We start from the raw sequence: 16,361 nt of genomic DNA, 5'->3' as shown, positions 1-16,361 counted from the left end.
GTGGCATTGCACACAATATCAGATATATATCGACATGTAATCAATCATTCAATCAATCAGTCAATCAATCAATATGGATGGATGGATTTGTGGATGAATAAATGAATGAATGAATGCGAGTGACTTATAGCGATAATTGACTTTCCATCATTTGTGAGCGAGTTGGTGAGGGTATCACTGTGTCAGTTTATCGCCAAATAAAAGCCAACAGTGACTCATGTCGTACTCAAGAGTTTTACAAGTGTGAGGAACCAAGAACCACGGCCACACACTCTCCTGCTGACCCTTCCTTTAGGACAAACTAGTAGATCTGCAATGGGCCACCGAGATGAGACTCTTGGTCAACTAATGAAGTATGTTTAATTTTTAAAGAATTAACACTGGGTAAAAACATGTCACGACAGTGTAAACTTATATTAAAGGGTATCATTAACTGTGCAAAACCACATAAAATGTTTTACTGAATTATTATATTTTCAACTTCTCCGTCCTTACGTAAACGCAGAAATCGCATATGAAACTACACTTCAGTAACTCATTGTATACCATTTGTTGCAGTGTGTGAACGGGCCTTAAGGTAGGTATTTGACACTGATGCTGGTGTTGCACTTAATAGCATCGTTTTTATTAACTTTTTGAACTTTAAATTGATTTAGACACAAAACAATCAGAAACAACGGGAAAATGCCCGACAGATTCAATCGATCACGCCTATCATCGGAAATCCAGGCGTACGTACTGGAAGGATGAATACTGACCCACATAATTTTGGCTATTTGTTGATTATCGATCAGCACTTCATAACATATAGTTGTACATATATTGCATTGAAACCCAAAGCTTCAGTTAGCTGAATTTTCTGTTCGATTATTATGTTGTCTAATCACCATCCTTGACCATCTTCCTAGACTAACATCTAGCCTATTTCACAGGAAAACCTTTGCCGAATTATCTTTAAAAATAAAAGGAAATGGATATCAGACATTTTGTTTATTTTCAGAATCTAAAGACATTTGCAATACTGAAATTACTTGGAATTTAAAAACACGTGTGGATATCAATGGTGTGTGAAAGCGTGTGATGCGGGAATATTTATTGTCCGCTCAAGCTCTCCAACTGACAGTTGTTGGTAGTTTAGGGAGTGTGTAAGTGTCATATCTATTTTGACAGCAAGCTTAGGGACCGCATTTAGTGTGATTTTTATGGTTAGACAACTTGACTTCTCTCTCCAAAACATTTCCAAGTAACTTCACATTTCTCAAAAATAGAAAGGTTGTTTGAATTTTTGTGGCATTTTGATTAAGTAGGATCGAACTGAAGAAAGCATTTTCTTGGAACTACGGCATTTAAAATAGGGACTTAGGGAATGTTCTACACATACTGTGTTAGGAAAATGTCTTGGTGAGGTAACACGCGTGAACAACACTTTAAGCCGACTTGAGTGACATCATTTGAGTTAATCACTGGATTGTCTGGTCCAGATTAGTTTCAGAGCGGCGTCATATAGGTGGAATATTGCTGAGTGCGGCGTTAAACAACAACCAACCAACGAATCCCATGGAAATGAAGTTACAGAAAGCCTTGAACATGTGTCTGAATCAAGGGAGTCAAGGAGAAAGTCAATATTCCCCAATATCTACTAGAGAAAGTAGCAGCTGGAGAAGATGGTTTCCTCGCCGCTGTATGTGTCGTTTATTCTTAAAGCGCAGGAACCTAGACTAGACAAATATATTATAGACTTCCGTGAGCTAGATAGATTTGTTCTGTATATGACACACTATCGTCCTGATTTCTCACATTGATTGTTATCCACTATACTCAGTTGTTGTAATACGTGTGGGTTTTTTATAAATAGTTCTTTGAGTTGTGTCCCCTAGGAGTCCCAAAAGTCTGTGATCGTGGGTTCGAATCCGTGATTAGCCCTGGTTTCTAGGTTTGTCAATTTCAGCAAAGTTGTAAACGCCATGCATCACTTGACGAAACAACGTGATGTCCTTGATAAAGATTATGAAGTGATTTGCATGCACCATATGTGTGGTGTTTGTCCTAGTCCGGACTTTCGCCAGTTTAATATAGACTTGCACAAGTTAATCCAGTTTATCCAAGCTCATCTACTCATAACTTGTAGAGATGAAGACCATAAAGTCGGAACTGAGTTGGACATGCCTGTTAACGAATTTTCCACATATATTTTCATTAACTGACATTCGAGGGTATTTACCACCTGTAAACATTATACTCTTCGCCTAGGACCAGACAGTCCTTTGTTGCTCTGCCAAGTCTTATACTGCTTATTGCCCTTTACCATAGGCAATGCGTTCTTCCTTCCCTCTATTACCTCGATATGCCAGTCAGAGATCGTAGTCCTGAACCCGCTCTGTTAATTCGCATCTTGGGGCATTTTCATATACGGAATCGCAACTGCGTGCATTTGCAGATGCATGAGAATGTCTTGACATTGAAGAGGGTGAGATGGAAGACGAAGCAATAGCAATATCTTAAGTGCGCCGAGGAGCGCAAGCGCTCCAGGGCAGGCAAACTAGTATAACATATCACGCCGCATCTAAATGTCAAGGACTCCACAAGGGAGTTAACTCTGGTCAACACTGGCAGTCCTGGCGGCAACACGGGATGGCTATCAGTATCAACATGTCACCCCTTCCGATCCTTATTTTTAGAACAGTGCTCTATGTTTTGAACGTAATATGTAGCTTTATAATATTTTCAGCACTTGCAGTAAGCATGGTAAGTGTTTTACTGTGTCTGTTCATTTTCTTGGCATGTACTGTAGCCTAGGCCAAGCTGATGACCACATTATAAATATGAGAAGTGTTGTGTAGTCAGCAGAACGGACAACGATGTATAGATGGCAGAGTAAACATTTTGTTATGTCTTCCTTACTGTTGTGGGGCGTTATAAGCTTCATATGACACATTTGTTACTCCTAATACATGATCATTTTTAGGTCGAAACCTAGTTGTGAACCAGCAATGTCTGGTCAAGGGAGGTTACTCTGGCCAACAACCAGTTCCTGCGGGAAAGCGGAATCTGTCATTCCATGATGTCGACCGAAACTGTCATCACAGTACTATGATCATGCATAGCCTTATAATATCATGCCCTCAGCACCATCAGTAAGAAGGGTTTTGTATTCAACAGGTATATTTCTGTTCCTGTCGTGTATTCCACGTGCCATAATGATCGTGATGGCTGAGTACTGACCTCGCTCATTGCAGCCCCTTGATGCTTACGGGATATCATAGGACAAGCAGGGTACCTTCACAATATTCCAGGTCTTAAGGCCATTCTTAACAGTGTGCACAGTTGGGCATCACCATACACATCTGACCCCGCTGAGTCTAATGTCCAAATCTACCGTGATGAATTTATCTTCAGCAACCCATGCTTGTATTTTGATAAGGAGGTCAGGTTTGCAGACTTGGCAGATACATGCGACGTTAAATAGCAAACGAACGAAACAAATTAATACTGTTTAATGATGCGTCACGTATTTTTCACTATACTATTGATAGTGTTCAACATAGTTGTATCCTGTATGTTGTAGATTAAACACGACAACAAATGCTTGCTGTACTCGATAGAGAGCATGTCGCAGGGTTCGAAGTTGTCGTGTAACTACAGCATCATCATCGCAGTGATGTTCTGCCTGCTGTATCCCATCACAATCATCATCATCACCTTCATCAGTGTCCGAAAGAATGGAATGTAAGCTTGTGTAAGGCAGTTGGTAGCTTTAGCTTTTCATGGTGTTATATTAAATTTTCTAGTACTTAGTGTATTATGAAATCATTTATGTGATGCTCACCCATTTGTTATGGGGGCGGTGGGGTGGCCTAGTGGTTAAAGCGTACGCTGGTCACGCCGCCTGATTCCCCACGTGGGTGCAATTTGTGAAGCCAATTTCTGGTTTCCCCGTCTTGGCATTGCTGGAATATTGCTAAAAGCTGCGTAAAACCAAACTCACTCCCATTTGTTATGATAACCAGCAGTCTGTATGTCGAGTATAATTTCATAGGAAATATATATCACGTTTTAAAATAATATGTATGGAGACTGGATATTCTTCATTAAAAATACAACGCTATGAATGTTTTTTATTTTTTAAAAAGAAATGAGCAAAAATACATTTTATGGCAGACAATTTATATATATTTTACAGTTTGAAGCATAATAATATATTTTCAGCACTTTCTTGGGCATATGTAAGACTTGGGTAATTGCTGTTATTGCGTAACAATTACGTCTCACGGGAAAAGGGATGGGCAAGTGTGTCTATTGCGCGAAGTGCTCCAGTCAAAGATGACACAACACAAAAAGACAGTAATAATATATATTGAAATAAAAGTCTTGGTAACAGAGTTGCAAGTTCCGACTGCACAGTCCAGGTGAAACCTAAAAAACAAGCTGGCTTGTTGTCACCTCGACAGTGCAGGCAGAAAGAGGAAGATTTCAGGCTTGGGGGTCCCACGCTCCCTCTTGCCCCTGTCATGTGACAACATAGCCCCTGGGGATTGGCTAAAAAAAACTGTTGCTATGGAACCCATAGCACCAGTGCCTTGAGCCCCAGAACCCTATCAGATAACTGGTAAAGGGCAGGATATTGGGTTACTTGTGCAAAAGACTAGGACAAAATATCCAGCCTTTACACTCTCCCCCCCTTTAAGGAAATTTTGTAACCCGGATTGAAATCGGTAAATACAAATACATGATTAAACAATGCTTGGAGAACCACATACATTTGTACCAGGGCAAACAAACAAAAAAAACCTCCTATCAAGTCTCTTAAACGCGTCTGCGTTTCACGTCCCATGTATCAGGCTCTTCTCCTTCAGAGTCAGAGTTGTCCACTGTGATCCGTAAGGTTGCACCGGTCCGTTGAGCTAGTGTTGCTGGACGATGGTGCTGAGACAATTCCTTACGGCGGTTGATCTCAGTGTCCATTTCTGAGTCTGGTCTTTGGTGATAGAGCCTTGGGTCGGACATCTCTGGTTGTGTGACTGGTTGTCCACACAGCAGTTGAGACAGGCAAATCTCAGTAGCAATGGTTCCGTTCACTGTTGGATGCACTGTGTCTTTCAAGTACCAGCCAGGCGATCTTCCCCCTTTCCTGTTCAAGAAGATCTTGGTCATGTCCAGCACTGAAAACTTGTGCTGCGTAGCAAGGCACATGAGGTCCCAGTTGAACCTCAGACGCAGCTCTTCGATGGTTGATCTCTTGTTCTTGGTCCGTACATGTCGTCGCCAACCCGCTTCATAGACTGTTGTCATGATCAGTGATGACGTTAGGTGCTGAGCAAGGACAATGAGTTTCTGGACATCATGTCTGATGACTTCTGCGCTGGAGCGGTCTCCAAGAATATTGTTGAGGCCAACACACAGGACAAGCTTATCTACTTTTATGCCTTGCACGGCTGCCTTGAACAGGATGGGAATGAGATCTTGGGTTGTCATCCCACCAAAACACCTGATGTCAGCCTTGATTCCTGGGTGGAAATCAGGATCCATCATCCGTAGGACAGAATCTGATACAATGAGTAGTGGTGATGTCTGGGGCAGTTGGACATCTAACCATCCACGCTGTTCTGCTCTTCTTGGACGCACATCAGTTGGGTCCTTGGCAAGGAGTTCTGGATCAAGTCCCACTGCTTTTCCAAGCTCCATCAGGGTTGAGATGTCTTGGTGGGCCGTGGAGACACTCCGCATCCTCTTAGAGGGTCTGACTCGTCCCTCAGACAACAGATCCATTTCCGGGTCTACAAGTGGACCTGAGGTTAATGGTCCTGTGCTTCGGGGTTTGTCTTCCCGAGGTGCTGATGTCTGGCTGGCAATTCTACAGTGACTGGACTAGCAACTAATTGGATACCAGTTGCTGCAGGTAAGCTTTGGGGTGAACGGCTGCTGTCTGGATCACTAGGCCGGTTGAGGGAAGCCATGACATCTGAGAAAAGATCTTCTGTCATTTTGAGGCTTGCCCTGGCCTGGTCTCTTTGCATGCGGAAGAGGTCTCTTTCTCTCCGTACAATCGCAAGTTCTTGAAGGAGAGATGCGTTGGTTTCCATGATGATAGCTGAAAACATATAATGAGAGACACCAGAGCACCAACATCCAGATGACCCATGAGGCATAGCATTAACACATGTAATTAATGAGCAAGTTTAGTAAGTTCCATGATGTAGATAACTAATTCATAAACTTATCGATCGTTCTCTGTTAAGGTTACACATGTTGGACCTGGCTATATTTCTTCCTAAATGGATCCCAGGAAAAGAACCTAGTGCTTCGTCGCTGGCGCTGGGATCTACGAGGAGCTTCCGGCAAGGTCATCATAACAGTCTCCTCACAGGGGTGAGACTGGAGTGGCTCGTCAGCGACAACTGGATCACTTATAGCAGAGTCCACAGAGTTCTCAGATAGGTCTGGCTCACCACCAGATGATTCTACCAGATCACAAGGGGCGATGAGCGATGTATCCTCATTGTCCGGATCTTCAGGCAGCCTATCTTCTCTTTGATGTAGTTCTCCTGAGTCCCCACTCTCCATGGGTTCTGATGGAGCAGCTTCAGCTTCCACTGCAACCGTTTCCCAGGTGAGGGGTCCTGCAGTGGTTGCCTCATTCTGCATACCGGGAACCACTTGGATTGCGGGGACTTCCTCTACAGTAGGTTGTGAGTATGGCAGCGCCTGCTCTTGTGGTTCAAAGGGTTGAGCCTCAGGGTTCAAGCTGCTAGTGGGTACAGCTCTAATAGGTTCAGGCTGTGGGTACCATACATTGACAGTGTGTAGTTCGTCTTCAGAGGATTCCAAGATGTCCTCCGGTTGTTGATTTCGGGTTCTGGATCTGGTAACAGGCCGCCTCTGACATTTGTTTCTTTCTGGTTCATCCATATCTAGGGGCAATGAACCAACAGGAAGTAAGAGGTTGTGATGGTAAGTCTTCGAGGGCCCGTCTCCATTTTCTGGTCGAACGACATAGACAGGCAGTTCACCTTGGTGACGTTCGACAATGAAGACTCCCGACTTCCATCTGTCAGCGATCTTATGTTTTCCTTTGACCCCAATGTTACGGACAAGAACCCGGTCACCTGGTTCCAATGCTGCTGCATGAGCCTTTCGGTCATAGTAGCCCTTGTTGCGAATCGCTGACTTTTGGGCATTCTCCCCTGGCCACTTGGAATGCAAACTTGAGTCGGTTCCGCAGATCTTTGACATACTGTTGAGGTCCTTTTGAAGTCCGGCTGTCAGGATCTGTTCCAAACACCATGTCTATTGGTAGGCGTGCATGACGGCCGAACATGAGGTAGTATGGAGAGTAGCCTGTGGTGTCATGTACAATGCAGTTGTATGCATGGGCTAGAGGTCCAACATATTTTCTCCAGTCTTTCTTTTGGCTGTGGTTGAGAGTGCGAGCATATCCAAGAGGGTACGATTCATCCTTTCGGTTACACCATTGCACCTTGGATTGTATGGTGGCGTTCTTATTTTCTTGATGCCAGCCATATCGCACAACTTCTTGATAACTTTTGATTCAAAGTCCCGTCCTTGATCCGACAGTAGGTGCTGAGGGTAACCACAGTGACAGATGAGGTTTTCCCATAAAGCTTTGGCTACAGTGGTAGCTTTCTGATCCTTTGTTGGAACTGCCATTGCGTACTTTGTGAAGTGATCCGTGATCACCAGTACGTTTTCAAAGCCACCTTTGTCTGGTTCGATGGACAGGTAGTCAATGCAGACTAGTTCAAGTGGGACAGATGGTAAGATGGCCTCCAGTGGTGCAGTTTCTTTCCTGGCTTTCCTCCTGATGCATCTTTCACAGTTTGAACAATAAGTTTGGATGGAGGTAGCCATGAATGGCCAGAAGAATCTCTGGCGGGCAAGGGATAAAGTGCTGTTGCTGCAGGGATGTCCAACTTGATCATGAACTCCATGAATTGCCTCCTTGCGATATTGTTTGGGGATGACCAGCTGTTGTCGTTCTATACCCTTGGCATCAGTGACCACTCTGTAGAGGATTTCATCTTTAATAACAAGCTTCTCCAGTTCTCGCGGGTAGACATGCATGTCGGGATGGAGTTTGGATGTCTTTGCTTTGCATGATCCCTCCTTTGATTGGAGTACTGACATGATTTGACAGATTTCTGAATCCAGGCCTTGCGCTGTTTTCCAATCCACTGACGACATCCCTCGATCATGGACCGTAGGTGGCGTGACCAAACTGTCAGGAACTGCTTTCTTGGAACAGGAAAGAGCTTCCACCAGAACAGGTTCTTCTGTGCTGGACATGACAGCGTTTTGAGAGTATGCCATGCACTTCTTTTCTTGCCTGCTTATTTCTTTGAGATTCTCTTGCTGCCTACCCTCTGAACTGCTGTGAATGCCATGACATTGAAGAATAGCCCGGATTGAGCATGAGGAACACTCCACCACTCCAGATTCTGGAGCATCGAGGGTGTGCTCCGAGCAATCAACCAGTCTATTCTTTCAGTGTCCTGTTTAAACTCTAGATCTTCTTCTTGAGCTTCCTGTGGCAAGCGGCTTAAAGCATCTGCATCAGTCATCTGCACTCCTGGTCGATACTTGATGTTAAAGTTGTAGGCTGCTAGGGCTGCTAACCATCGGTACCCCATGGCATCAACTTTTGCTGACTTCAGGACATATGTAAGGGGATTGTTGTCTGTTACGACTGTGAATTCCGAACCATACAGGTAGTCATGGAACTTGTCAGTAACAGCCCACTTCAATGCTAGAAATTCGCTTGTGTGCTGGATAATTTGCCTCACTTTTAGAAAGACCTCGGCTTGCATAGGCGATGACTTTCAGGCTACCGCATTGTTGTTGGTAAAGGACAGCTCCGAGTCCAGTGCCACTGGCGTCAGTGTGAAGTTCAAAAGGGGCAGATAGGTCAGCATAGCCTAACACAGGAGGAGTGGTTAGTTTTTCCTTGACCTTCTCAAAGGCTGTTTGGCATTCCTCTGTCCACTTATCCCCAAAAGGCGTCTTCAGGGTGAGGTTGTTCTTCCCAGGAGTTCTTCCGAGTTTAAGCATGGTCTTCCTTGGAATGTAGCCGGCTGTCAGTGCATTTAATGGTTTGCAGAGACGACTAAATCCTTCCACAAAGCGACGGTAGTACCCTGCAAACCCAAGGAAGCTTTTCAGTTCACCAATGTTGGTTGGGACAGACCATTCCTTTACAACGTTAATTTTGTTAGGGTCTGGTGATATTCCTTCTTTGGAACACACATGACCAAGGTGGGTCACAGTTGTTTGGAAGAACTTGCATTTCTCAGGGTCCAGCTTGAGGCCAAACTTGCGAAGTCGAGCAAGGGTCTGGAACAGGCGATCTTCATGAGTGGGGATATCTTCAGCGAAGACAATGAGGTCATCCATGTAGACGACCAGCTCCTTAAGATTCATGTCCCCTACACACCGGTCCATCAGGCGTTGAAACGTTAGAGGGCTGTTCACAAGACCCATGCTCATTCTCTTATATTCAAACAGTCCAAATGGGCACACAAAGGCAGTGTACTTTGCTGATTCATCATCCATTGGGACAGCATAGAAGGCCGATTTAACGTCAAGCTGGGTGAACCATGCAGATCCATGTAGTGCTGCGAAGAGATCTTCAACCTTTGGAATAGGATATGAATCCTGAATTGTCCTAGAATTCAACTTCCGGTAGTCCACACATAGTCTTAGCTTTCCTGACTTCTTGCGAATGAGGACTATTGGACTCGCATAGGGACTCGATGAAGGCTGAATGATATCGGCATCTATCGACTGTTGTATGTGGCGGCGACAATCTTCAAAGTCCTGAGGTCGTATTGGGCGAGCTCTCTCCCTCCCTGAACGGTGAGTTGTCTGTCAGTTTAATGGCATGAGTGGCCTGCTCTGTCTTCCCAATGTCATAATCATGAGTAGAAAACACATCTCTCATAGCATGAAGCTTCCCGATAATCCTTTGCCTGTCTTGTTTTGGCAAGGGTGAGTCACCAAAGTCAAAGTTCAGTTCTGGTGATAACTCCCCTGTGGACATCTGGGCAGCATTGCAGTGAACAGGTGGCTTGGCTGCTTCTTCCTTCTTCAGACGGTTATACACCCAGTCAATGGGGGTGACGTCCTGGGGGAGGTACAAGTCAGCCAGTGCTTTCCGAGGGGAGATGGTTATGTCACGAGATGATACATTGTGGACAAATACTCTCATTCTTGGGACACTTCCTGTGACAGACACAACAGCATTCATGACTTGAAGTCTGTCTCCATACAACTGCTGATGGTTAATGCTTTCCTGGATCAGAACTGTTTGTGCAGTAGATGGAATAATGACCTTTCTTGACGTGCGCTGATCTCCATAGTTTGTCCTGCTGGTACAATTATCCTTTTCCTCCGGTTAGTCGCACTGTTCCTAGGCGTCCGGAAGGGTCAGAAACAATGCTGCTGAAGATGTGGGCCACTTCACTCTTTATTGGCAGGGTGCATAAATAGGGCTGATTTCTTCGCTTCTGGCATTTTTCTGCTATCCTCCGGAACGTGTTGGTGCCGACTACAACAGGGATTTCCGAGGAGAAGGAGGTATCTGGGCACACCAAGGCGATGGTATGTACCTCCTCATTTGTACCAGCAACTTCCTTTGGCAGTGACATAGTAAGCCGGACAAAGCCATCATATGGAACAGGTTGACCTCCGGCACCATGTACTTTCAATGGGATGTTCTTTAAACTTTCGACTGGCAAATGGGACAGATGTTTCTTGTAGAAAGACCGGCAAATGGTAGTCACTTGAGAACCACTGTCCAGAAGTCCAGTACAAGGTTTTCGTTCGACCCTAAGTCTTGTTTCACTTTGAAGATCTGATTTGACCTGGGTGTAACACCTAGCCAGCACTTGGTCTGATCCAATAGTCAAAGTTTTGTTTCCACAATTTTGTATTTTGACAATGATGCAGCCAGAATTGTCCACTCCTGTTGAAATGATGTTAAGTTTGGGAGGTACTTGATGGGGCTCAGGTTTTCGAAGCTCAACTTCCTCCAGGTATGGGGAAATATTCTTGCCCCTGAGCTCCATGGTCCTCTCAGGTGGCAACTCGATCTTACAATTCTGGCGCAGACATACAGGTCCAATAAATATTGTGTGGTCATTGTTTGTCTTGGGACGAGTTGGTATCGTCTGGGCCTCTGGTCCCTTTACTGTTTCAGAGGCCCGGTGGAGTTTAAATCACTCTTTTTAGATGAGCGATTATTTCTCTCTTCGTCTCTTGCCTTCATTCGTTCCCAGACCAAAGCTGGATTCGCTGGACTTTGGCATTCCTGTCTCTGATGATTATAGTCTCCACAATTGTGACAAAAGTGCCAGACTCTATTTCTCCTACCGCCCTTGGAACGTGTGTCCTTGGGATTTGAGGTTGGAGCATCTAAAGTCTTCGTGCCAGATGTTATGTGGGACTTAGAGATCATGGATTGCAATGCCTTGAGTTCAACCTTAAGGCTTTCATATTCAGAGGAGCCCAGAGCAGTCGATGCATTCTGGACATGACTCCGAACCTTACTCGCCGTGAACATAGCATCATCCATCTCGACTTCTTTTACAGCATCAATGAGATCAGGGAGGTCTAGAGATGATCCTTTTGGGAACTTTAAATTCAGGAGCCCATAAACACTTTGGTTCCTGTTGGTAGACCGGAACTGATGAAGGCGCGTGCTGTTGGCATCTGCCCGTCTAACACCCCCATGGGCCAAAACCTTCTGTAGCTCAAGCTCCAGGCGGATTAAGTACTCTGATGGTCTCTCTGCAGGCCTGGGTGTCATGGCGAAGAACTCTTTAAGTGTACTCATTCGGTCATTGTATCCTAGATACAGCTTCCCTAAGTAGGTGACGAGGTCCACTGCTGTCTTGTCCTCTCCGATTCCTAAAGCCATATCGAAGGCTGGAGACTGGAGGCTGCCAAGGAGTCTCTGTCGCTTCCCGGTCTCTGAGAGGGCCTGATCTTCCATGACAATCCTCGCTTGTTTGGCCCATTCTTCAAAGGCTACCTCTCCGGCTTTGATGGGTCTTGTACCAGAGAAGGTCTTCAGTCTGAAGTAGCTGGATGAGGGACGATCCCAATTCACCAGCACCTGTTGTGGGTCGGGCGTACAGTGCTACCGCTACCCACAACCCCAGCACCTCGAAGCTGGCAACATTAGAGTCGCTAGCGACTGGGGATTCTGGAGGGCAGCAGCAACCTCGTTAGCCGCCAGAACAGGTGTAGGAGTTGTTGGATTTGATTTTATGGATCCGGCGCTGGTCGTAGCTGATGGAAGCTGTCGTAATAGCAGTTGGAACTGTTCCAGCATCTGCGACTTCATCGCCTCCATCATCAGGGCCGTCTTCCTGTCCAGGGCCTGATCTACTGCCCTGGCCACGACATCTTCTAGAGAGGATCCTTCCCGAACCAAGTTCACTTTCATAACTTGGTACTCCTCCTCTCTGATGAGTACAGTGTCCCCAAGCTTCAGAGGGACTTGAGGGCTCGGGAACTCCACGAGGTGCAGCTGATGAATAGAATCAAGCACCTGGAGAACCCGTACCTTCCCATAGCAAGGGGACAACTCCTCCTCAACCGACTCCGTTTTTGTTTCCTCTGGGAGCCCAATTATTCCAATTGATCGCTTTGGGTCAAATTTCATTGACAACATAGTGTCCAAGAGCTCAGAGTTCGTGAGCGAGGACATGTTGACAACAAATCGGAGATGAGGTACTGAGAAATCTTAGTTGACTAAGGCAACTAAGGGTAGGAGTATAGATACAAAATTATGCCTTATGTGCCAATGAGTGTATATCTTTGACCGTTGAGGAGTATTATGAACGCTTGCGACACTTTGCCCCACGTTGGGCGCCAATGTAAGACTTGGGTAATTGCTGTTATTGCGTAACAATTACGTCTCACGGGAAAAGGGATGGGCAAGTGTGTCTATTGCGCGAAGTGCTCCAGTCAAAGATGACACAACACAAAAAGACAGTAATAATATATATTGAAATAAAAGTCTTGGTAACAGAGTTGCAAGTTCCGACTGCACAGTCCAGGTGAAACCTAAAAAAACAAGCTGGCTTGTTGTCACCTCGACAGTGCAGGCAGAAAGAGGAAGATTTCAGGCTTGGGGGTCCCACGCTCCCTCTTGCCCCTGTCATGTGACAACATAGCCCCTGGGGATTGGCTAAAAAAAACTGTTGCTATGGAACCCATAGCACCAGTGCCTTGAGCCCCAGAACCCTATCAGATAACTGGTAAAGGGCAGGATATTGGGTTACTTGTGCAAAAGACTAGGACAAAATATCCAGCCTTACAATAATTGGGAACGGACAGGGTCTGTGGTATCCAGAATGAGTAACTGGATAATCAAGAATGATTTTAGATGTGATCTGGTGTGCTGCCAGTTTATGGAGAGATTCCATTGCCATTTATATTCCGCAGTGATATAACGAGACCTATAACCCTTAAACGGTTTAAGCGTTTTCTGGAGACCCATTTTGATTTCCGAACTGGTTGCACAGACCTATAGGTGCCCCAGCGCATGGTATCTGTAGCATGTTGCTAACTGTACTCATTCAGTCAATGTATTTTTGCAGAGCACACTTCGCAGGGTTCCCCTCCCGGTTACAGGTCGTCACCGATGGTGTTGCATTTGTCCTAGTCCTGGGGTCTGCCTGCTCCATCAGTATTGGCCTAAAGAAGTTTTGTAACAGCCTCCTGGGTGACTCAGATGAGCTGTGAGTACAAACTTTATTGTCGTTTCAAATATCCTACATGTACACAATGCATTTCATTTTTATATCATCTATACATGGACATATGAGTGAAATACTGTTTAAAGGTGAGTAAAACCAGACTTAATGTCTCCTCTTCAGGTGTTCCGCTGCGTCAATCATTGCAGCTAATATATCAGAAGATAAAGATTTCTACCAGAATCTATCAGCAGCAGAGGTACGTCAAAAACACTTTTTTCACGCCTGTAATAGTATTTACAGACCGCCGCCATATTGCTGGAATATTGCTGAGTGTGGCATTAAACAACTAACAAACATTTCTAACATCAAAGTACAAAATGTGGTCACTCGTTCATGTACAACAAGAAATTTCCAGTGGCTGTCCTCATTAACTTTTGTTGTACATAGTACAAATCTTATACAGAATCTACAGTCTGGTTCCCGGGGTCTGCTGCGCCTGCGCTAACGACCCATTGCGTTAGCGGCGCAGGCGCAGCAGACCCGGGAACCAGGCTCACAGAATCCCTTGCTGTGTGTAGTTGTAAAGTTCACTGTGAAAAACAGCTATTTACAATACAAGATTATGGACAAGACAAAAATTAATATTTGAAATATATCAGGAAAGTTCAAATTAAGCTGTGTATTTATTAAAGTCAAATGCATGATACTTGTGTGTCTTTCTAATGACCAAGAGAGGAGCGTGGACAGCGGTCATCGCGTGGTCGCTCCAGCTGATCGGGGGGCTGCTCGTGCTGTGGAGGAATGGCCGCCTGTGCTGTCGTTCGGATACAACATCGTCACAAGAGGCACTTCGCTCGCCTTCCCAAGAAGTTCCTGAAAGATTCTAGATGACTGCAAGTGTTTGATAGCAGTATCAAGCATCCCATGAACCCGACACCCATTACTCTCTGAAGTACAAGACATGTTGGCCACACATCTTTTGAAAACAGTTTTGGTGTCGAATCTCATCTTTGGTTTACATTTTAAGTTTTTTCTCTACTTCTTTCCGTCCATAAATGGTGGCAGAATCTTTTAGAACAGAGTAAATATTATTCACACAAATAACCTCCCCTTCTAACTAGCAGGATTCGCTGTATATTTAACACCATTGCCAACTCTGTGAGGATTTCCATTATGGTTTTACTAATCCACCATAATTTAAATGGAGAATAAACAACCCATGTTCCTCTTCCCCATTATCTATGATTAAGGAAATGACATTGATAAAGGTAGCCTAGCGGTTAAAGCGATCGCTCGTCATGCTGAAAACCCGGGTTCCATTCCTCACATGGGTACAATCATCCTCGATAATCTCCAGGGTATACGTTACGATCACTCTCAACTATACCCTGGATGCATCCACCGCCGTTGGCCCGATGGATTGGCCGTGGATGCATCCAGCGTATAGTGGAGAGTGATCGTAAAATATACCCTTTACGAGATTATCGAGGATGGGGTACAATGTGTGAAGCACATTTCTGGTGACCCCCGCCGTGATATTGTTCGATATTGCTAAAAGCGGCCTAAAACTCAACTAACTCACCCACATTGATAATGATAAATTAGTTATTGTAATTTTGAACAGGTATAACCACCATCTCTAAATGTGAAGTACTCGAAATCACTTTGGGTATAGAAACAGAGAGCGGAAGTTCCAATCATGATAATTTTTATGCCGATATTTATTTTTTCACTGTTTCGAAGTAGTTTCCAAGTGCGGAAAGAGCACTAGTCACAATTAAGTTTACTTTCTGATGGTTTTCACCTTGTCAGTGTTTAATATATTGGGCCATGCAGTGAGTGGAAAAAATAAACTATATATTTGAAAATTGGATTTTACAAACAAATTAAAAACATCAACACGTTAGGCTGGAAACGGCCGCAGAAGAACTGCAGTGTCAAGGTTAAAAATCCCAACTGTGACACCCGTGTGAAGTACATCCCTATCAAGTAGCGTGGTTTTGTTTGTTTCAGTGTTACTTTGTTTTGCCCGGTAGTGCAAGTAAACAATTTGCCTGTACGAGACAACATCTGGCCCCGATTTCTCGAAACAAGTTTTGACTTAAGTTCAAATTTTTACACAAATTTGAGAAAACGCATTTCCCATTGTTGAACTGAAATCGATATCAAACTCAAACATAGTAGACAATTTGAGTTCGGTGAATAGAATACTTAAGTTGTTTGGGCTTTTTTATTTTAAAAATGCAGCTGAGTTAAAAATTCAGCTGTTTCAAATTGTCAAACTCAGTTCGATATTTGAGTACAAACTTAAGTTTGTTTCGAGAAATCGGGGCCTGGTCAGTTGTGTGTACTGTGTGGACGTATGAATTACTGTTCAGAGCCGTTACATCACTCACGATTGTGCCATGATCCTACTCAATGCCAGCTTCTTCTAGTGATTATACCTTACATCTTGTTCGTGACGCTTATTAAAGGTCATTTTTCTCATTTGTTTAGGCTTGAGTTTGTGTACACAACTGTTACATACTTACTCCTTCCTTGACTTTATATGAGGGTCAAACAGTGGACGTGGTTACCAGTATATTATTACTCCATAGTGTCATGTAAGAGGCGCCTAACGGGATCGGGGGTCGCTGAGTTGGT

General features: G+C 44.5%; 1 protein-coding gene across 1 annotated transcript; it reads left to right on the top strand.

The window, feature by feature from the left end:
* The first annotated feature begins 2,600 nt into the window (after nt 1–2,600).
* On the top strand, nt 2,601–15,051 carry LOC124284474. The gene is made up of 5 exons (XM_046720556.1): nt 2,601–2,745; nt 3,566–3,726; nt 13,620–13,760; nt 13,899–13,974; nt 14,450–15,051. Exons 1-5 carry the CDS (start codon nt 2,632–2,634, stop codon nt 14,603–14,605), a joined length of 648 nt encoding a protein of 215 aa, XP_046576512.1. The 5' UTR covers nt 2,601–2,631; the 3' UTR covers nt 14,606–15,051.
* Nucleotides 15,052–16,361: the final 1,310 nt, after the last annotated feature.

The sequence above is a fragment of the Haliotis rubra genome, unplaced genomic scaffold (assembly GCF_003918875.1).
Source record: "Haliotis rubra isolate DU_JTF1 unplaced genomic scaffold, ASM391887v1 Scf337, whole genome shotgun sequence".
Lineage (NCBI taxonomy): Eukaryota > Metazoa > Mollusca > Gastropoda > Lepetellida > Haliotidae > Haliotis > Haliotis rubra.
The sequence above is the reverse complement of the archived record's forward strand: the minus strand, read 5'-3'. Positions and strand labels throughout refer to the sequence as shown.

What these genes read in the sequence shown, in the direction of transcription:
- LOC124284474 (XM_046720556.1), top strand. Translation starts at nt 2,632, where the DNA reads ATGGCTATCAGTATCAACATGTCACCCCTTCCGATCCTTATTTTTAGA. An exon ending in AGTGTCCGAAAGAATGGAAT is followed by an intron (nt 3,727 to 13,619) that starts GTAAGCTTGTGT and finishes GTATTTTTGCAG; the next exon opens with AGCACACTTCGCAGGGTTCC. An exon ending in CTGGGTGACTCAGATGAGCT is followed by an intron (nt 13,761 to 13,898) that starts GTGAGTACAAAC and finishes TCTCCTCTTCAG; the next exon opens with GTGTTCCGCTGCGTCAATCA.